At 28.5% G+C, this 23,140-nt stretch overlaps 2 protein-coding genes across 7 annotated transcripts; both read right to left on the bottom strand.

The window, feature by feature from the left end:
- On the bottom strand, nucleotides 1–6,295 carry LOC112792746 (nuclear intron maturase 1, mitochondrial). Of its 5 annotated transcripts, XM_072236345.1 has the most exons (4): nucleotides 5,831–6,252; nucleotides 4,593–5,534; nucleotides 3,213–3,249; nucleotides 1–3,043 (listed from the first exon to the last, which is right to left on the bottom strand). In XM_072236345.1, the coding sequence occupies exon 4, from the start codon at nucleotides 3,008–3,010 to the stop codon at nucleotides 953–955; it is 2,058 nt and encodes a 685-aa protein (XP_072092446.1). In that variant the 5' UTR covers nucleotides 3,011–3,043; nucleotides 3,213–3,249; nucleotides 4,593–5,534; nucleotides 5,831–6,252; the 3' UTR covers nucleotides 1–952. The 5 variants fall into 5 exon arrangements, with proteins under 5 accessions (XP_072092446.1, XP_025691878.1, XP_025691885.1 ...); XM_025836093.2 differs by lacking the exon at nucleotides 4,593–5,534 and having other exon boundaries at nucleotides 5,831–6,295; XM_025836100.2 differs by lacking the exon at nucleotides 4,593–5,534 and having other exon boundaries at nucleotides 3,213–3,273.
- Nucleotides 6,296–12,173: 5,878 nt separating this feature from the next.
- Nucleotides 12,174–20,109, bottom strand: LOC112792734 (protein LIGHT-DEPENDENT SHORT HYPOCOTYLS 6). Of its 2 annotated transcripts, XR_003817919.2 has the most exons (3): nucleotides 18,927–20,109; nucleotides 16,293–16,469; nucleotides 12,174–12,391 (listed from the first exon to the last, which is right to left on the bottom strand). XR_003817919.2 is itself a non-coding variant. In XM_025836082.3 (2 exons), coding segments are annotated over exons 1-2 (741 nt in total). In that variant the 5' UTR covers nucleotides 19,667–20,109; the 3' UTR covers nucleotides 18,018–18,209. The 2 variants fall into 2 exon arrangements, 1 of the variants encoding a protein (XP_025691867.1); XM_025836082.3 differs by lacking the exons at nucleotides 12,174–12,391; nucleotides 16,293–16,469 and adding an exon at nucleotides 18,018–18,210.
- Between the last annotated feature and the right edge of the window lie 3,031 nt (nucleotides 20,110–23,140).

Below are 23,140 nucleotides of genomic sequence, written 5' to 3'. Positions count from 1 at the left end.
TTTTCAACCAAAAAAGAGAAAAACATTTAATTATTATTTTCAACTATTTGTCAGACATTATTGGTAGATGTACAATAATGCATAACGATATAAGAAACGTTTTTCCCATGCTGTAAGGACTAAGTAGATAACATTATTGCTCTTCATCTAAGTTTTCTAATTTGACCACAGTCCTCCAAAATAAATTCCAATCCACAACAGTATGCATAAATTCGGCACCTACATTTCATCTACCTTCCACTGATGGAAACTTTAAGATAATTGTCTCATCAATGGAAAACAAACTGTATCCCACATTCTAATGTCAGAGACAAGCAAAGTAGATCAGATGGCTTGTTAATTTCAAACACATTAATTTCGAAATTATTAATATCATAGTTGATCAATCAACATTCATCAATCTCCAACAAATATTCCATCCTGCAATAGTTAAAAATTACCAGTAGTAGATGGTCATAGGAAGGTACCTTCCACAGGAGAAAAGAATTATTCCTCTTGAACACTTCCTTTTGAATAATGGAACATGGTGAAATTAGATACGAGTATTATGTTAAAGTGCTTCCATGGTAAAATAACCAGCAAACAACCTTCTTTGGCATCCTAAATATTATACTCAAGAATTCACAATTTCACACCAAGGAAGCTCCAAATTCCAAATCCAACGAAGCAAGTCATCGACTACATGTGGTTTTACTGATGCAGTAATTTTTTTCTGTACCTATTACCAATGCGATGTTCTACATTGTTGATAGTGAATCACAATGCCCTCATCTGGATTCTATAATTTCAGCATAGGAAAAACGTTTCATGTAAGTGTAGGGTATGAAGGACTTGCCCACTCGATGTAGAAAACGACCCAACAGTGTAGATAACCATTTTTCTGTTGTCACCAGCTCAGAAACAGAATCTCGGTGTCGAGAAGACTCCATTAATCTGTATATCATTGCTAAACTTACTCAGTTATCTTCTTTGGATCAGTTTTGATTTCTTGATCTTGATTGGAATGGAAATAACGAACCCCAAGAGTTTTGTAGTCCCATACCATTTGAGATATTTCTTCTTGAGGAAGAATTAAACCTTTTTGCTTGACAGTTCTGAGCAATTCACAGAAAAACTTAGGATTTTCAAGTTTTATGTACTCATGCAACACCCGCTCATGACCTGGGATCCAGTTCCTTGGGAATGGAGTGTAATCACAGGATGGAATTAACGACATGTGTGAAAACTGAACACCCTCAATTACATCAACCAGCCCCATCCTCAAAAGATCTGAATATTCAGGCGCAGAATTGTTAGTGCTCTCCCTCAGCGGACGGCTAAGATTTCGCGATGCTATACCATACACTTTGGCACGTGACTTCAGCCTGTACCTAGCAGCATACAATTTGGCCAAAGAACTACGAACTACATAAGCGCAAAAGCCAACAACTTTTTTGCGATTGTCAGCATACCTATACCAATCAGCCATGGTCTCGAGAAATTTATTCATTTGGGAGTTCGTATGAGCTTGACCCGAATACAACATAGGAGTACAAGGAAGTGGCTTCGGGTCCTTGTCACCCTTCACCAGTTCTAGATGCCTAAATTGACGAATGCATTGCGACAAGCTGGCAGTAACCGAAAGCAAGGTTCCAACACCCTTTTCACTCACAATGTTACCTCCAGAACCAGTGTAACGCAATGTCGGGTATATCACCCTCCGGCATATTATATGATCCAAGAACTGGATCCCCCTTGAAATATGCTCAATCTCTATCTTCGAATTATCCAACCTTAATCCAAAAGTACTCTCACAAAACTCAATAATTTTCTTCCTAACTTCCACTGCATCCTCCCTAGGCCCTCTGATTCCAATTAAGAAATGACCCCCATATCTTATGTAATCCATCTTCCTAGTCTTCTCCTTTCCACTGGCTGGAACAAACTCCGGCCATGCAGGGTTATGACAACCATCATCAATTGAATACCGCCATATTGAATCAAACTTACAAGGCCTAAAAAACTCAGCAATCATCCCTTCCATCATGTGATCCAATTCATTAAGGCAGACATTAGCAATCAATGGACTTAAAATCCCACAATAACCATAATCAGGTACCTTAGCAGCCTCCTCTGGCGCAAAACCGAAGAAAGTCCTCAACCAATACGGGTCCGGCTTCGGCTCATTCTCATTAAGAATCCTCTTCTTAGTAGCCCTCCTCTTCTTAACCTTCCTTAACTCTTCCTTCTCCTCATCATTCTTGGACACACACTTCAAAGGATGCTCTTTAAGTGCAGATTTTATCAAACCCAAGATTTTCCTATCCTTTGTACCTTTTTCAAGACACACCATGACCACATTCTGATCCACAGTATCAAGAATCTCACTCAAATCGCCCTTCAAAAACCACAAGTATCCAGCAAAATTACTCCTAATTGTTCGAATCACGGTGTGCGCGCTTCTTCCCGGTCGAAAGGCATGTGATTTCTGTGAAAACCTAGACTCGAAAACAGGCTCAAGGATCATCAAGAGAACCTCCTGAACCACCCGGTCCTGGAAACAGGGCTCAGATGAGTTCATAAACTTTTCAAGCTTGCGTTTTGAGAGGGGTTTTAAGGAGTTGGGAGCGAGGAGGAGCTGGTGGGCCTTGTCATTCCATCTAAAACGACCACAAACAACAGCATTTCGGAGAGAGAGAAGGTTTTGGAGGTGGTGGGAGTGGATGGCGTTGCGGGGAGGGAAGGTGCCGGTGGAGTGGGCGCAAGAGCGCTGGTAGGCAAGGACCCAAAGATCAAATTTGGAGAGAAAACCGGTGAGGTTGGAGAAGGTGTAGTGGTTTGGGGAGGAGAAGGATTTGACCCACAAAGATGTGCATATTTCGATTGGGTCCTCTTTCAACAAAGAGTGAGGGTCTTCGACACGGTGGTGGTGGCTTTTTGGAGTTTGGGTGGAAAGAGTGGAGAAGGAGTGTGTGTTGGGCAGGGATTGGTGGCATGACCGAAGGTGTTTGATGAATTTCCGCATTGACATTATTGCGCCTATTGTTGAATTTACATCTGCTACCTGAAAATAAAAATGAAGGATATAAATTACTTATACAAGCTATCACATATCTTGTTAATCAATAGTCAAAACTACCAAAAAAAAATACCATCACAAAGAAAATAAAAATTTACAACACAATAAAGCCATTGCAGAAGTTTCCATGATTATAAGCTCAAAAAATAAGTACCTATGCACTTCATTTGCCTTGCCAAGAAATCTGAAACCTGATAGCCATGAGGTATAAATTACTTCATGTTTCCAATAAAAGAAGGGAAAGAAAGTAAGACACTAATTACAATTCATGATAACACTACTCACAAAAGTAATAGGGAAATAACAAAAAAACCCTATAATTTGAAATAACTTAGAAAGTAATTGCATGTGAGGTGCCTTAGCAGATATATCTCCAGACATAAGATATCTGCAACAATATTAACAGTAATAAACCACTTGATGCACCCAAAGTAAGACTGTAAGAATATAAGAATTTATATCATACTCTACATAATTTTATTAGATAAGATTCGCATAAAATACTTAAAATAAGTTGCCCATGTGAATTCCATATTATTACAACCGCTACTGATTCTTGAAAACGTTTGTGAAGATGTAAGCCTGGAGTTTATCACAGGATTGCCAAATTCACATGGTTTCACAGTGGTGCTAGTAGTAGTTGATCAACTCTCCAAATATACACACGTTCTACTGCTTAAAGGTGACTACAATGCTATGTTAACTGCTGAGTTGTTTTTCATTAACATTGTCAAGCTCCGTGGCATGCCAGGAACCATTTTATCAGACTGGGATAAGTGTTCATTAGTGCTTTTGGCAACAGTTATTTAAACTGCAAGGGACACATTTGGCCATGTCATCAGCTTACTATCCACAATAAGATGGTCAAACCGAAGGAATGAACATGATTTTAGAGATGTTTTTGCGGTGCTATTCATTTGAAAATCATAAAGAATGGGCCAAGGAATTAACATGGGAAGAAATGTGGTATAATACAGAATTCTAAAACCAATGCAGGCATGACCCCATTTGAGATTGTATATGGCCAACCTACACCCTCAATGACAAAATACGCCGTCACCACAACAGCCCCCCCGCGGCAGCCCGCCGGCCCATGGGTTCAAGAAATGCTTAGGAACAGAGATAGCATATTACAACAGCTTAAAGTGAACTTACAAAAATCACAAGTTAGAATAAAGAATCAAGGTGACAAGCTTCGGATCGATAAAGAATTCATGGAAGAAGCCAATAAGCAACATTTGATCTAACTCAGCAGAAATCAAAAGCTGAGCCTTAGACTTCACTATGAGTTATTTTATGGTTAAACCAGGTTCCATTAACACAGTTTTAAGTATTATATTTGAATAATTTACATGCAACATAAGATAATATGCAAAAATGGGACTCTACTAGTTAGGACAAATGCACTGAACATCAATTGTGGGGTGGGTTGCTAATTAGAATAGGAATGAAAAGAAAGTGGTTCAAATATGAAGAAACCACACTTCAATTAACTGTAGCAAAATAAGAAATAAATAAAGAGGAAGAAGCAAACCCGAAGAGAGGCAAACAACAAGAGGGAGAGGCAGCAGCAGCAGATCGACAGCGTCGAAAATCAAGATTGGCGGTGGCATACGTGGTGGCGCGAAGGTGAAGGGAGAGAGGGACAAAGCACGAGGAAGGAGGTTGAGGGATTGAGGCAAAGAGCACTAGCTTAAGGGTTCTCAACATAGTTATCAAAACGAACCGATAATTAAACTGATCATAATACTGGGTCATTAGTTACTGGTTCAACCAACGAAACACTGGTTGAACCGATCGACTTGGTCTCAAATAAAAGAAAAAGAGTAGCAATAACTATTATCATGCAAATTATGTAGTCAGAATTGATAAAAACACAGTAAAAGCATCCATGAGATAAAATCCATGCATTCATAGTTATCAGAATCGAACCGGTACCGGGTCATTGGTTCAACCAGTGGGTCACTGATTCACCCGGTTGACTGGATCATAATTAAATAAAAATATAAAATTATAAAAATAAAATTAAAAACAAAAGTTAAAATGCATGTTTTCACAAACATTAATAATAATCAAGTATCAATTTTTAGACATAACTAATGATGCAAAAAGAGATAATAAACTAGTCACTAGTACAAAATATTTTCTCAATTTAAATGAACAAGAGTGAGCGAAAGATAACCGCAATTGATAAATCATATCCAAGAAGTGATCTGATAGTTGGCATCTGTATCTTCTTAAGACAAATTTAAAACTTGACCAACATTTTCCTTATTTAGAGTTGCATCTATATTTCCATAGCATTGTTACTTGGTCCATCATTATCTTTAATCAATTAATCCCACCTCCCCTAACAGATTTGTGACAATATATGTACATCACAGTGATTTCCCCTGATTTTTCAAGTTGATGAGCTTGTTCTTGAGATGGTGCCTTTTCTGATAATGGTATTTGTGACTAAGACATCTTTTTAATTCTAACAAAAGAAAAACAAAAGAATTACAGCAATAAAAGATTTAGCTAAGTAATATTCAGCAACAATTCAACTTACAGTAACATTTTAAAAGAAATAAAATGCTTCAACTCTGCCACAATAAAATGCTTCATTAATTCAATGTTTTCCAGCAACAAAATGCAATGTTCAGCGATATATTGATTATATTCAGCAACAAATTCAACTTACAGAAATAAATTCAGCTAATTGATAATTTTCAACAACAAATTCAACTATGATAAAATTGAAAACAAAGAACAGGGCCGAAGGAAGCTAACCTGTCCAGGGACCAATTGACGGTGAAGGAAGCTGACCAACTAAACTGACGGCCGAACAAAAAGACGACGACCACCACCACCCGAGGGACCAGATGCTGGTTCGGTCTGCTTCTACCGCCGGCGAAGCGAGCGCACCGAAGGCGGCGACCGAGTGCGAGACGGTGACGATGCAGTCCACGACGACGAGCTTGATCCGCCGAGTCCGAGACGGTGAAGACACAGGCCGCGACGGAGGGCTTGAGTCCGCCGATTCCGAGACAGTGACGACACAGGCCACGACGACAGGTGAGACTGACAGAGCTTGCAGGTGAGGGAGACAGTGACGAGAACGATAGCAAGTCTGAGAGAGAAGAACGATGAGCAAGGTTGGTGAGGGGGACGCCGAGGGTTCTGGGATAGGAAATTGGGGTTTTTTCAATGAGAAAGTACGAGGAGCCAATGAAATATTTATATAATGCGCACAATGGAGATTTACGGAGTATTAGAGATATAATTATTAGTGTTACATTTTTCAATCAGCTGATTTAATTATTTTTTTCTAAAAAAAATTAAATATAAAAATTTATATTAAAAATAATTTATAAATAAATTATTTATAATAAAAATATTTATTTTAAAGTTGTTTTAATAAATAAAAATAATATAAGTTTTTGAAAAAAAAAGTCAATTTTTTATTTTTTCAAAAATTTTTAAATAATTTTTTTAAAAATTAAAAATATATTTAAAAAGTTATACTAAAGTAAACAACATTAATATAATTTTTTATAATTTAAAAGTTTAAAAAGATAGCTTTTCAAATTTTTCGAATAGATTCTTAGTAAAATAACTTTTATAGCCTAACTTTTATATTCAATTTCATAGCGTAATTGTCATGTTGGTGGCTAATTTTATTTTAATTATCGATTTAACAACCCAAAATCTTTATAGGCATTTTTTATTTAAATCGATCATTAATTTTATCACTAACTACTAATTTATAGACCAATTCACTAAAGATCAATCAATAGTTTTCATTGCCTAATTTCTTGTTGGCTAGTAAAATGGTCAACATCTTCATATTTACCAATAAAAAATTTAAACAAAAATCTAATTTAGTTTTAATTGCTGCTAATGTCGAATTAGCAATTAAAAGTTACGCAAAATATAACTTTAGTTATAGTTGTTAACTTCATAAATAGTGGTCGATTTAGCTATCAAATAATATGATTCTAGTGTTAATCGTTAAATCAATTGTTAAAAATATTTAGTGACTAATTTAGTTATTAATTTTTAGATCATGTAATTACTGCATTTTGAGTTATATTTATTTTTTTGGAGTTAATAAATTTTTTTTCGTAGTATTTTTTAATTTAGTAGGTCAATAATTGATTCGCTATGAATTTAAATTTTATTTAAAGGTTTATTTTGACCAATAAATTATTATATATATAAAAAATTTAAATTTTTAATACTTAATTAAATAGATTAATAAAATAATTATTAAATTAACTCAAGATAGTTAAGAGTTGAGAAACTCCTAATATAGGAGTTGTTTTCTTTTTTTCTATTGGGCCAAAAGACAAACAAGGTTGGTTGGACTCTGAAATTGAACCCTGCTACCAGAGACAACCACCATTTCATCCAAGCAGCAGTTGTAGTAGGTAGTTGGGCATAACTCAACCAATTAGTTCTAATTATGGGTTAATAGTCAAATTCGTTTTTGAGAGATCTTCGATTTTTTTAAATTAGTTTTCAAATGATTTTTTTTAGTTATATTAGTTATTGAAAGATAAAACATAAGCTAAATTAGTCCTTTCGTTAGTTAGATGATGACGTATCACGTTAAATGCCACGTGTTATCAGATGATTGGTTGATGTGTTAGGTCAGTGACACCTAGCACGTCACATGTCACTTGACATGTAAAAAAATATTTATAATCAAAATAGTCTCTGAAAGTCCAAACATAAGTCATTTTCATCCCAAAAATTTAAAAAATTAATCAAATTAGTCCTTATATAATTTTTTATTTTTTCATAATATTAAATTTAAAATATTTTTTTATAATACTAATTTTAATATTAATTTTAGACCTTAATAAATAAAATTCTCTTTACATAAAATAATAAAAATAATTAAATTATTATAAAATTATTTTATCATTTGTATTTTAAAGTTTTATATTTTTAAATTGTAAGTTTTTAATAGTAAAATTTTTTATTTAAATGAGTTTAACAAATTATTGTTAATTATATATTTAAAAATTTAATATTTTAAATTTTATTAAATAATATAATAATTATTTTAAAATTTAAATCTTTTAAATTTTTTAAATTATAATTTATATTATTGTTTAATTTATATGATAAAATTCAATATATTTAAAACCCATTTTGTATTTTTTAGAGGCCATCTTTGAGATATATAGTAGTGAAATAAAAATCTTTAATTTTCTGTTGTTTCTAACTAGTAGAACAGGGATAAATTCCTTCTCAGTGATAATTATGAAGTTAGTTATGAAACTAGTTTTTGATTTGTTTTTCATATTATATGTACGATGTATTTCTTTTGTTCATGTAATCATTTTATTAGTATGTAATCATTACTGATTAGAAGCCAATAGTTCATCCTAAATTATAAAAAATTATTGAGTTGTATCCTATAAATTAAATAATAATATAAATTATCATTTTAAAAAATTTAAAATAGTAAATTTTTAAATATATAATCAACAATAATTTGATAAATTTATTTAAATAACAAATTTTATTATAAAAAAGTTTACAATTTAAAAATATAAAACTTTAAAATACAAATAACAAAATAATTTTATAATAATTTAATTATTTTTTATTTTATATAAAGAGAATTTTGTTTATTAAAGTCTAAAAATAATATTAAAATTAGTACTATAAAAAATATTTTAAATTTAATATTATGAAAAATAAAAAAAATCGTATAAAGACTAATTTGATTAATTTTTAAAATTTTAGGGATGAAAATTACTTATGTTTGGACTTTCAAAGACTATTTGATTATAAATATCTTTTTATATGTCAAGTGACACGTGGCGTGCTAGGTGTCACTGACCTGACACGTCAACTAATCATCTGGTGATACGTGGCACTTAACGTGACACATCATCATCTAACTAACGAAAGGACTAATTAATTTGGCTTACGTTTTATCTTTTAAGGATTAATATGACTAAAAAAATCATTTGATGATTAATTTAAAAAATCGGTGATCTTTCATAGACGAATTTAACTATTAACCCTTCTAATTATTTTGCCCACACAAACTATAGAATTTTTTTCATAGAATAACTTAAAAAAATGCCTTCCAAAAATTTAGTTGATACCAAACTTATCTACAAACAATAAAAGCAAAAATATATCTTCAAAACATTTAAAAACATCATGAAAGTGTTAATATTATGACTCAAGTGATCGAAGAATAATATTTTATCTATGTGAAGGCCAGGTTTTGGTACTCAAAAACATGTGTTGTCTAATCTCCTAAAAGATAACATATAATAAATTCGCTAAACATCATCAAAATTAGATAGTTCATAGTTGCGTGAATCTTTTTCTTATAGCAATGTATATACAGTGATTAGATCTTAATCATTATTAAAAACTAATATTAAAATTAATAACGAGATTTAACGAGGTTTAAACCGTCCTATACTATTATTTTATCTTATTATATACATTAATAACGAGATTTAAAAACCTAATTAATAATACAAAGTAACATTCAAAACTCACGGAATCATTTCATATACTTTTAAAAATATCAGGTTTAAATATTTAACCCGTCTTCACAACAACAAAAATCAACCATCAATAAAAGCCACCACAAAAAAATTCTAACAAAAAGAGCTCCAATATAAAGTAAAATAAATATAAAATCCAACTTACTTTGTGTCAAAATACTTTATTTTATTTTTAATTGTCCTAAAAGTATTTTTTGTGATGAATAAAATATCAAAATAGTAGTCAAAAATTCAAATCGCTTATAAAAATAACTCCAAAAGATATTAACGAAGAAATTTTTGTTTAAACGATTTAAAAATATGACAAAAAGAGCTAAATATTAAATATTAAATATATATTCTAAAAGAAAATTTTAGAAATAAGATTTTGATACAATTTTTGTAAATATTATTAAAAAATAAGATATTTTTATTTTTAAATTTCGATAATTTTATCTCAAGTGATTTTTTTTAAAAAATATTGTGAATAATCACATTATTTTTTATGTATTTTTTAAATATATATTTAAATTACTAAAAATACAGATAAAATGAATAAATTATTTGTTAAATAAAAAATTTGACAACTTATAAAATATATTACTTATTAATTTTTTGTCGTATTTTAAAATTATTTGAAAATTATTTTATTAATAATATTTTTATTTTTTATCAACAACATCTGAATTTTTTTAGTACTAAATTAATAATGAACTCTTTCTGGCACTAAATAAAAAATTGCAATGCAAGAGGAAGAGGCAAGAAAGAAGGGTAAAGGGTTACCGTTACTAGTCCCATATACATTGCTTTTTGTAGGGGCCCCTTTTTCTGTGAAGTTGAAATATTGCTCCTCATTAAGAAGTCACCATCCATTGTGGTACAACTATTAATTAATTAATATTTTTCAACAATATACGACCCATCCGTTAGTAACAATGTGCACGTAAATAATATGTATGGTTCTAAATGCTGCATGCTTTGGACACTATGCCCCACGTGTTATTGTACCCTCCCTTTTATTTATGTGACTACAAACAATGCCATGTGGTACGTCTCACCCTCCTTATTACTATTATTATTATTATTATATTATTATTAGACCATGACTAGGGCCAAGCCTATAAAGCTATATATATGCTAACCAAAATTTCAATGTTTCATTATTCTCTTTTTCCTAACCATTTTGTGTATTCAAATCGAATTTGACTCAGATAAGAGACCAATAAAAATGATTGATGTAGGTGGCTAAAGGAAAAGGAAAAATACTAAACTTTAGAATATATGGCGTATATATATATTATACATACATAAACTAGGTATCCCCATGTGATGAATGTATATATGCTTTGTAATTACGAAAGTTATATTTGTATTTTGATTAAAATACTTGTTAGGGTAGATGACATACACTTTTTTATTTTTGATATTGGAACACTAACAGTAGTTTTTTAAAATGTGGATTGTTAGAATATTATTTTTAAATATAAAATTATTTAATTAAAGAATTAGAAATTGGATTGTCCGATTTATTAAAAATACAGAAATTAAATTGTCTGATTTGTATAGGTACAGAAATCAGACCATTTGATTTGTGAGAGGTATACAAATTAGACCGTGCGATTTGTGTACCCAAAATTTTTTAATTTTTTAAACACAAATCAAACGATTCAATTTGTGTACTTTTCACAGTTTTAAAAAATACCAAAAATTATTATGTTAAAATATATCACTCATACCATTTTTATATCTAAATTTTATAGTTAGATGATATAATCTTATAAGTTAGTATAAATTAAATGGCAATGTAAATATTAGTATAGACACTTTAATTATAATTTACAGAAGATATATATACTCTTAATTATGAAGTTAATTAATAATAGTCTTGTTAATTGGTTTTGAAAAACAAAGTTAAGCGGAAAATTGGTGTATGTAAGTATGTAGTTCTCCGATGCATGTGTCATTTAGATTGGTCGATAACAATGTACAAATTTACCTTACCATGTTTATCATTCTTATATTATGTATATGTCTCAGGTAAATTAATAATAAAGGTTCAATTTGATTTCTAAAATTGCAAATATATTTCATTTTGTTTATCGACAAATAAGAAGGTCATGTTTTATCGGCTAATAGCATTATATATTATAATTATCACTTCATAGGGAATTTTTTATCCATCAATTCACATTTTTATTAGTTATTTTTTATAAACAAAAAAATGTAGTAGTTTAGTAATTAAAAAATTCATAAAAACTACAATTTAAAGGAATCGATTTTGATTTGTTATAATAATTATTTTAAATGATCTTTATGAAATTGTACCAAAAACAAATATAAAAGAGGTTAAAATTCAAAATAAACTATTTTTTTCTTATAAATGCATAAATATATGTGATTATGTAACATTAGGTAACATATTACAATAACTGTAAATAGCAATAGATAGGATTTAAATTTTATTTTAGTCTTATTTATGCATTTAAATTTTTCAACCAGAATCTTATCCACATCATAAATCTCTCAACTTGATCCTATTGGATCCAACCTGCAAAAAGTAAATTTATTTTTACTAATAAACGCAATATTTAATCCTTTCGCATTTCATAATATCAAATATTATTTATATATGCTTAGCAAATTGAATTACTTGCTTGATGACACTAAGTTCTTATACAAAAAATAAGAATCTGAGTTTAAATCTTAGCTTTACTTGCTCGTTCATTGTATAAATCTGATCTGGATTCAAATCTAATTCTATTCATAAATTACAACAAATTAGATTGTCAACTTCCTCATTTTAACTGAATTGGAGCGAATTAAATATCTGTAAATACAAAAAATTATATTGTCAGACCTAATTACAATAGTAATTAATTAATCATTGATCAATTATATATTAAAACAATCATGTTACAGACTTACAGGTATATCAAAAATTAGTGATCAATTCAATTACTCATATAAAATATGTGTTTATTTGGGCATTATTATTTTGATAAATGAATATTTTTTTTAATGAAAAAATATTTTTTTTAATTTTTAGCATATTTGACAAATTTTTAGTAGTAAAAATAAAAGTTTTAAAAAAATAAAAAAATATTTTTTTGAGAAGCTGTAATTTATATCTTTTTTTAAAAGATTTTTTTTCTTAAAAAAAAGATGTTTTACATGTAATAAATAAATAAAAAAGTACTTTTATATTATTATACTCAAACATAATTGATAGATAAAAATATTTTTTTGCATGAGATATCCAAACATAAAATTATTTTTCCTTTTACATAAGATCTTCTAAAAAATAAATAAAAAAATATTTTCTTAAAAGTTCACCCAAACAAATTTTATATATTGTCATATAAAATATATATTAAAAATAAATTAAATATTATATATATTTATACGTAAATATATAGTGACTAATTTTTTATGTGAATATAATATTTTTATATTAAAAATTTAAACAAAATCAAATATTAAATTAATACATCATAATTTCAAAAATGAAATAAATCATGGTTGCACTTTAAGGATAAAATAAAATCTTTTTCACATCCAATAATAATGATAAGAAATTAAAGTATATAGTATTTATTTTTTCCCGGAGGAGAAAAGCAAAGATATACCCCACTGAAAAGAATCCAAAGAGCAATGAAGAGAGAGCAGAAAACCCCCTACTCCCCACCACCGTCTCCACTCATCACACTCATAAATGAAGTTATAGAAGGAGGCAGTACCACAAAGACATCAATGTATTTCTAATAATCTCTATTACTATTCTATGTGGCGACAAAAAGAGCCAAAATATTTCCCAAGCTAAGTGGGATTCTCTTCTCTCTTTTCCCTCATCAATCTTGTGACATTGCTCCCTTTGCACTTAATTCTCTTCACTGCTCTATGACCCCACTTCTCTACTCTAGACTATCATACGCTGCTTAGTGTTTGTAACATACATAGATACATACACAAACATACATAATATAAAGATATATAAATTTTATAGTGTATTTAATAATAATGTATAAGATACATATATATAAACTAAATGTTAATTTTATTTTTTTTAAAGAAAAAAAAAAGAGGAAAAATAGAAAGTGAAAAAAAAAAGATAAAATTGATAATTTTAAAAATAAAAATATCAAATTTTGTATTTTATGCATTATATTTTCGTATTTAATTTTAAAAAAATATTAAATATATATTTTGTGTATATTTATATATTACTATGTCTATCTAAATCTGTATCTCAACAAACAAATAATAAATATATATCACTGTATCTAATAATTAATATACGTATCTTAACAAACAAACACAACTTAATATCATCAACATAATTTTTTTTAAGAGTTGGATTCAGCCCAAAGGACATTGCATGTACTTTTTATTTTTATTTATTTTTTCTTCATTTTTAACGTATTTATGCCGTCGATAAAAAAAACTATTAAGAATAACCAAAATTTTCCCCCCTAAAATGCTCATAAATAATTTATTCGTTTCACAAATTTATATTATCCACAAAGAGAGGTAATTTTGCCAAGATAATTTTTTTAGGTGATTTTTCTCAAAATTTGCATATTTTGTATTTTCATTGAAATTTTGTCAGCAATATGACATGTACACAACTGTGATGTATGTATATCACTACATTGCCGGGTTTTATATTTGTTCATTTCACTATTAATTTGTCAATAATTACTTCATCCAAAATTTAAGGGATATAGAAAATCGAAAATTATTCACCATTTAGATAGTGTAAATTTTTTATTATTCATTATTTTTTATTATTCACCATTCTTTAAAACTTTAATTTTTTTTCTCTACCCATTTAGATAGTGTAAATTTTGTAATTTAAAAAATATTAAGACTAATTTTGTTTATTAACGAAAAAAAATATAACTTAAAAACACCAATCTACTCAATAAAAAAAACTCTTACATTATATTAATTAATTAATTAGTATTTTTTTATTTATCAAATTACGTCAGGTGATATTCGAATTCGAAACCTCTTAACGAAAAGAAGGAACATATGTCATATAAAATAAGATTCATTGACAGTTAGTTGGTATTCATTCTCTCTTGCCCCAACAAGTTTGAAATCTAGAACTTTTATGACCTTAATTAGTTTAACTAATTAAAGGGACAACTTTAATTAGTTAATATTAGTAATTTTTTAAAAATGATTTTCTTTTATTTTAAATTATAGATTTTAAATCTTAAATTTAAAATTTTTTAAAAGAAACTAAGAATTAAAAATAATTTTATAATAAAAAATTAATTAATTAATATTAATTATATTTATTATTGTATTCCATGATGAACACATCTTTTCTAATAAGAGCTATTGAAAAATGATACATGTATTAATAAGGGTTTGTTTATAACCTATCCAACAAAAGCGCATTTCAATGACAAACGTTTATTAAATTTTGGTAATAGATGGTTTGGTGTGGAAGCACAAGTAAACATTTTTTTCCACCCAAAAGAAATAAAAAAAAAATTAAAGCATGAAGAAATTACCAGTTATAGGAGAAGAGAATATTTGAAGAGTGACTGAGTGACCAAACAATCACGGATGTTAAGTTTTTGTTGTTAGACACAAAGAAGAGGATATATCCAATATATTTCCTTTTTGACTTTTTAGAAATCGAAATGGGTTAAAGTGGCCACCAAGCATAATAAAGAAAAAAACAAAAGAAAGTAAGGAAAATAAAGTGCCCTATACGAAATTATTTGCTTCTACAAAAGGCCAGAAAGCGAAAGTTCCTCTTAAATCCAAAAGATATGAATTATTCTTCATCGAGAAATTAGGAAGAAAATAAACAACAACAATAATAATAATAGTTTATTTATTTTGTGTGTTAATTAAGTATATATATTAAAATTATAAATTGAAATTTTTATTAAAAATATAAAAACTTAAGTTTTAATATATTTATTTTGTATTTATTAAAAAAAATTTAAAATTTTTTATTGATGATAAATTTATCATATATCTTAAGAATACACGTTAACTAAACTAATAATAATAATAATAACAATAATGTCAGATATCAAAGAACCAAACAAAAGAGTAATACAAAGAACAAAATAATTTTGCGGGTGCATTATGATAATGAGGATTGAGGAGATGAATCATGATTTTTTTAATTAGTGGATACATTATACATATATGGGTACAAAATCCCAAATTAAGATTTCAGAAATGTGGTTTTGTTTGGGAGTGGCTGGTGGGTCTATGCTATAATAACATATAGAATTTAATAAATTCTAGCTGGGGTTGTGATGACTCAAAAAATGAATAAAAAAATTTAAACAAAATAAAAAAATATAGAATGTAATAAGGAACAATACGGTTGGCTAATAGTCCTTTTCACACTTAGGTGGAGGTTACTAAAATAAAATATGATCAACAATCACAAGGTATCAAAAAAATTAATTTTTCTTTCTTTCTTTCTTCTATTCATCCATTATATTGATGCTTGCTTCCTATATCTTGTAGTAAGGTGTTATTATCACGGAAAGAAATTAAACGTCTATTATAAGTATCATAATAGAGAGGGAAAATTAAAGAAGCAAAGCATGTGAATGATTAATGTAATTAATGGAGTAACAAGAATACCAAAACTTATATATATAATAATCAATAATAAGCCAGACACAATTCTAAAAATTGAAAAACAAATTCTTATATATAACAAGTTGCAACGAAAGAAAAGCATGCACCTGATGAATCATATAAGTGCCAAAGATATTTTGTAAAATGATGGAGTGCACGTGTGCATCATTGCCGATAGATTGAGGAGCATATATATATATATATATATAAGATCAAGAAGAGCTTATGAGTTCCCCGGGGACCAATTGAACAGTGGTGATTACTGCTTGAAGTTGTGTATAGTCCTAATAAGATTAAGAAAGAGTGTTAGACCTTGTTATAATATATGGCTGCGTGTGGAGAGGAAGATGGAAACTGAGATATTGAAATTAAATTAAATTTTTATATTGGATTTAATGTAAAATATATTAGATTAAGTTTTGTTTTAATATTATATTTAATTTAAGATAAATATAAAAATTAAAAATTAAATTTAAAATTTAAAAAATTAAATAAAATATTTTTTAGATAAAATGTTATTAATATATAAATTTTAGTTTTCGTCCCAAAATCTTTAATTTTCTGTGTTTTTATTTTTTGAAAATACTATAATAATTAAAATAAACTAAAATTTTAATTTTAATTTTTAGTCCTAAAATATAATATTAAATCTTAATCCTCCCATTTTAGTATCTAAAAACAAACGCTATTATATATATTGTTTCACTTAGTAACAGCACTTTATTTTGATTTGAGTAATTTCTCTAGCATACATATACCAACTCCAATTTAATTTTGCGGTTAGAATCACAAGTATCATTTGCTAGAGAATTTTTGTTTCAAAGTTGGCAATATTTAAATTATACTCGGTTATTTAGTTTCTAAAGCAACATTTTTATACACAAAAATAAATCTAAAAAATTATCTATAAATGAATAAATATGCGCCACTTGGACAGACTCTGATCTTTTAATAACATTATCTCCACCATTTCAAAATATTCTTCATTTCACAAAATTAATAGATTCTTAACCCAAGTAATATTAATTTAAAGATGATGATATTTTTATTAGAAACAATCTTATTATAATTGAATAGTTTTATATAAGAAAGAGAAAAAGAGAGTTAACATGTCTCTCCATTGAAATTCATATATATATATATATATATATATATATATATATATTCTCATGGAACCAATTTCTTCTTTGTTATTATTAGTTGAAGCACCAAAACAAGACAAGAACGAGAGAATAATAATTAAAGAAAATGTGTCATATTCCAAATCACTTGACATATAAAAAACTTTTTGTTAGCCAGTTTAGTTTCTAATAAATTGTAGTTACTAAATTAGTCTCTAACTATTATTTCATTAGACAAATAAATTTTATATAATATTTTTACTTAGAACTGGACTAAGATTTTTTTATTATTAAGAGGAAACTTTCATCTTTTATATAGTAATAAATATTAATTTGCTAAACTTGAAATCTGATTTGAAAATTAATTTGTTTAATAAAACAAAAGTTGAGAAATGATTTATAATAAAATTTATTGTCTAATATTTGATAATAAAAAAATTGAAAGCTAATAAAGATATTACTTAAAAAATAATATTATATTTATCCACTACTTACTAAAAGTAATTATTGTGATCATAATGGAAGGGTCAATGTCTTTGATTGCCTTAGATCTAGCGAGTTACCTACCTATATACACTGTTCTACAGAATGACATCCAAGGATAAATTAAAAGATATCATTGTGATTTAATTATTTTCTTTTGAGATCGTATCTTTCTAATTTTCACCAAATTGTTATCCAAATGCACTACTTTGATTTGAGCTTCACATATAGGTCAAGACAAAAATGGAATGTCATTATGAAAGTAAATGAATGATGTGTGCTATTTGCATTGCAAGTATATAGCTATTAGTTTCCTTAATGGAATCATGCATAATCACTATAGACTATAGTGATTTGAATACATTGTGCAACACAGTGTTCTAAGCTTTCTCCTTCACTCTCCAACAGTAGTAGCATTTCCCTATAAAAGAAACTAGAAATTAAGAAAATGAACGACATCATTGATGATGAGTTCCTAATGATGAAAATGAAATAAAGGACTTTGAGAATTTTGAGTTTAATTTCCATCCTCCTAAAGGTACTAAGAAATATATAGGGACCCAAAAATTTCTTAACTACAAGAACATACAATTGATAATTGATACTTTTTTAAGAGAAATTTATATGGTACATACTGTTTTTATTTATTTAATATTTTTTATTATGAAAAAAATGTTCTTCAGCATAGTATTATTTTTAATAATTTTTAAAAAATTTAAAACTAAAGTATATATATAATTTAATCTAATAATTTAAAATATTCTTAAGAAGTTATATCAAGCTAGCTAGTGCATGGAGTTGTTTTTATTAATTAGATGAACACCCCCTCCCCCAAAGCAACACAAAAAACTGAATCTAACATGTGAATTATCAAATGAGAAATAAACCTAGCTAGTAGGTATGAAAGTGCCATATCAACTAATTAAATAAAAAAAACAGTATATATATATATAATTGAAAGGGGGTGTCAATTAATTAATTTGATCGTCAGAAAATAAATTTGCCACAACAATCATGTAACTTGTACTCCTTATAATCACAATTAATTTCCTACACAATAATCAAAGATAATTAAGATTTAAGAGTAATAATAATTTTTTTTAAGAAAAAAAATTAAATTAATGAAATTCAAATTACTATACGGTGGTAGAAGTAGTAGAAACATTAGCTGTAGAAGTTAGAGTACTAGCACTAGAACCACCGGCTCCACCACCACAGGCAGGAGTTTCACCACCGCCGTTGTTGCCGTCACCACCACCACCACTTCCACTAGCAATAGAAATTGCACCACTTCCACTACTACTACTCACCGCCGACACCGTCACCGTCGACCTCTTTCGCTTTTTCTTCTCATAAGGGATCCCTCTCGCTTTGGCTTGTCCTTCCCTAACTTCCCTCAGGTAAATCCTAACGGCCTTGGCGCCGAACGGGTTAGACTCAGGGCGGCCTCCGTTTTCTTCGTAGGCCGCCCTGAGTCTTCCTATAAGGGCGTCAAGGCTGCCCCACGCCTGTTTGAGAGGGCAGGCACAGGGTGCAGGAGGGTTGGGATGTCCAAAATACGGACATCCCGGCACGTGTACCTTGGTCTTTCCGAACTGATCTAAGTATTTCAAGAATTCGATCACGTGCGCGCCGCTGCACCTCGCTAGCGTTAATGGCGGCTTGTGGTTCCGAAGGTACTGCAAGAACGTGTTCCAGTCTCTTCGCTTCTGAGACTCGTACCTGCTGGGTGCCGCCGGCGGAGACGATGTCTCCGCCGGCGTGGCTGTGGTAGTGGTAATTGTTGGTGCTGCAGCAACAGGCACCGGTGATGGAGGTTCAGGCTCTCCTCTTTCTTCTCCTCTTCCTCCACCTTCACTACCTGAAGCTGTGTCCATTAATGAAGAAGCACCACAACCTAGTAATATAGGTTATGGTTTTTCTCTTTGTGTTTGGTTATTGTGTGATGGATGTGATATGGGGGTAGTTTTGATTTAAGAAGGGTTGGGTTGGGTTTCGAAGGTTTTAAGGTTTGGTTGCTGTTGTTAGTTCAGTGTTTTAAGGTTTTGAAGGTTTTAAGGAGTGTGTGTGTGTGTTTGTTTGAGTTTGCGGTGAATGTTTTCACGGGAAAGGGTTTCTGGTTTCAGAGAGAGAGAGAGAAAGGAGCGTTTAGTTTTGGTTTGGTTTGGGGGAGAAAGAGAAAGAGAGAGAAAGAGAAAGAAAAATGGGAATTTTTTTAGGGAAGAGAGAGAGAGAGATTGGTGATGGGACGTGAAAAAGCATAGGATGAATGAATGGGGCAATTTCTTTTTTTTTTTTTGGTATCGAATTTAGACACATTATGACTATAAAAATAAAAATTAGTAGATAGTCTAAGTTGAATGAAATGGTTTTTGCAAACAGAAGAAGATACAAGAAGAAGAGAATTTAGACACTATTTTCAACAGTATTCCCATTTTCACATGCTGGTGGCCCCTCTTGAAAGAGAATATATCAGTATCAAATTTTTTCATTAAAATTTAGTTAATATTAAAATAATACATATAATCTTTTATTGTTAAGATTTAATTTAAATAAATAATTTAATTAAGTTTTTTAAATTAATTTAAATAATAAATATTTATATTAAAACTATTTTATAAATAAATTATTTTATATTTAATTTTTTAATTCTAAAAGTATTTATTTAAAAAAATGTGATAAAAAAATTTTATTATGAGAGAAGTAATTTTTTTTAACTTCTTCACAAGTATTTAAATAACTTCTTAAAAAATTATAATTTAATTTTAAAAATTATATCAAATATTAATATTATTACTTTTCATAAAATAATAATTCAAAAAAATAACTTTTAAAATTTTTTAAACGAATTCTAGATATAATGTCACGTCATGAAAAATACTAATAATAATAATCAATTAATAATTATAAATCACAAAATATACTAATCTCCTGTTCTCCTAATATTACTACCTCTTGAATTTATTACACGTTATAATTCTTTTTATTTTTTCTCTTTTCTATTTCTCCTAAAGTTGTGGACTAGTAGTACGAATAATTTTTTGTTAAGAAATCTCTCCAATTTTTTGTTGACCATTTTTATTAATCTCTTCCAGATGAGTTCATTTATAACATTGGTTAAAAGGTCTTTCACATATACATATTGTTGTTAAAGACAGATTAAACTATACCCTTTACATTTAAAAATTGAGAAAATTATATGGTACAGATCTAAATCTGTACAGATTTAAAGATTTGCTTACACCACACTTTTTAAAGTCACATTTTAAATTATAACTCCTCACAAAGAAAAGCGTCACCTAATGGAAAAAAGTAAATTAAAAGAGTTACGAGAAGAAATAATTAAGTTATCAAAATTAATAGATCAAAAATTAATGATTTTAACTAATGTCAACTGTAATGACACCGAATTCTTAAAATCAATACAAAATGATTTTTCTCAAAATCTTTATTTTACTATAAGTTTGATTGAAGGACTTCAAAAACCTGAAAAAACTTATTTTTCACACGGAATTTCTAAGAAATGTTACCATGGAAATGATTCCCCACATCTTTATCATACTTTTAACCCACAATTAAATTCTATAGTAGATATACTTGAAGAAATATTAGTATCCATAAAATTTCAAAGAAATAAGGAAAAAGAGAATCCCAAAGAAGAAAAATTTCAAAATATAATCAACATAACAGATTTAAAAGTAAAACCACCACTAAAATTATGAATATTGAGGAAAAATTAGAAGAAGTTATAATGCTTTTTAAACAATTAAAAATGGCTCAAGAAAATAATATTATGGAACAAGGATTTCAAATACAAGAAGAATTAGTAAATTCTGAAAATATAGAAAATGAATAACACATTCTAGATTATTCAAGTGACGAAGAACCAGCAATTCCAATACAAGTAAAGAATGAAGCTGGAACATCTAAAGATAATCAATCTCAATTTAAATGGGAAACAGGTTTTGATAATTATGCTTTCAAAAAAGGGTTTATAAATAAAGATTCAAAATATACAAAAATACCATCAAAATACGTTCCTAAAATCCAGGAAATGGAAGGAGAAAGAATGCTTGACTTAGACTGTAAAAAGAATGAAAAGGAAATTTTTGAAAATTGGTTGAATTCCTTTTTATTAGAAGCCTTTACTAATCCAAAACTTAGTGATTTGTCTGGAAGAGATATTTGGAATTACATAGGGTTTCATACTAAAGGAACTATAAGAGATTATATGACATCAATAGAGAACCAAATAATAGAAGAATTAGCAATAAAAACAACAGCTTATGATAAAATATTATATATAATGATGATTCTATATAAAGAATTTTTTGGAAAAAATATTATAGATCATAGACAAGAAGTCTATAATAAAGAATATCAAGAAGCAAAAAACCATCTAGCTAATATTCAGATATATGATCTATGTAATGTAGAGTCTTATATATGTGAATATAGAATACATTATTACAAATTAAAAGAAGAAGATAAAAATCATTATCTTAGTATGTATATAACAAAACTTCCATATCCTGCTAATGAATTTATAATGGGAAGATTTATAAGAGAAATAAATAGAGGGACAATTGAAAATAATTTTGGTGGAGCAACCTCTGCAATAAGAGAGGAAATAAAAGAACGTTGTATGCAAGAAGTGACTCAAAAAAGATTTGCAAATATAATTAGAATTTGTTGTCAAGATAATGAAGAGATACCTCAAAAATATGGTCTTAATAAAAACCTTCAAAGAAAAAGAAAATATCAATTTAGAAAAATAAAATATTATCCAAACTGGAGAAAAATAACAATAAAAACAAAAGACAAAAAAATAACTATTGCCCAAATAAAAAAGAAAATTGTAAGTGTTGGTATTGCCAAGAAGAAGGACACTATGCAAATGAATGTCCAAAAAAGAAGGATAAAAAGAATCTTACTAAACAAATAGAAATTGCTAAGTCTTGTTTCATGGAACCATTAGAGGAATCTAATGATAACTTAGACTATATTTTTGAATATGTCTCAGAAACAGACTCAGAGATTGAGTAATAATGCCACATTTATTACTATAAAAATAACAGAAAAGTTTATAAATGCTTTCATAGATTCTGGAGCAACACAATGCTTTGCTAGTTCAAATATAAAACTTGATTGGAAAAAATTAAAGAAACCATTAAGAGTTAGAATAGCTGACAAATCAATACATAAAATTGACCAAAAAGCAGAAATGGCTGAAATTTTTATTCAAAATTGTAGGTTCATTGTTCCATCTATATATATGTTAGATTCTGGAATGGATTTTATCATAGGAAATAACTTTTTAAAGCTATATCATCCATTCATTCAAGAATTAA

This window comes from Arachis hypogaea, chromosome 1 (genome assembly GCF_003086295.3).
Source record: "Arachis hypogaea cultivar Tifrunner chromosome 1, arahy.Tifrunner.gnm2.J5K5, whole genome shotgun sequence".
In the NCBI taxonomy this organism is placed as follows: domain Eukaryota; kingdom Viridiplantae; phylum Streptophyta; class Magnoliopsida; order Fabales; family Fabaceae; genus Arachis; species Arachis hypogaea.
Note: the sequence above shows the minus strand (reverse complement) of the source record. Positions and strands in the feature narration are given on the sequence as shown.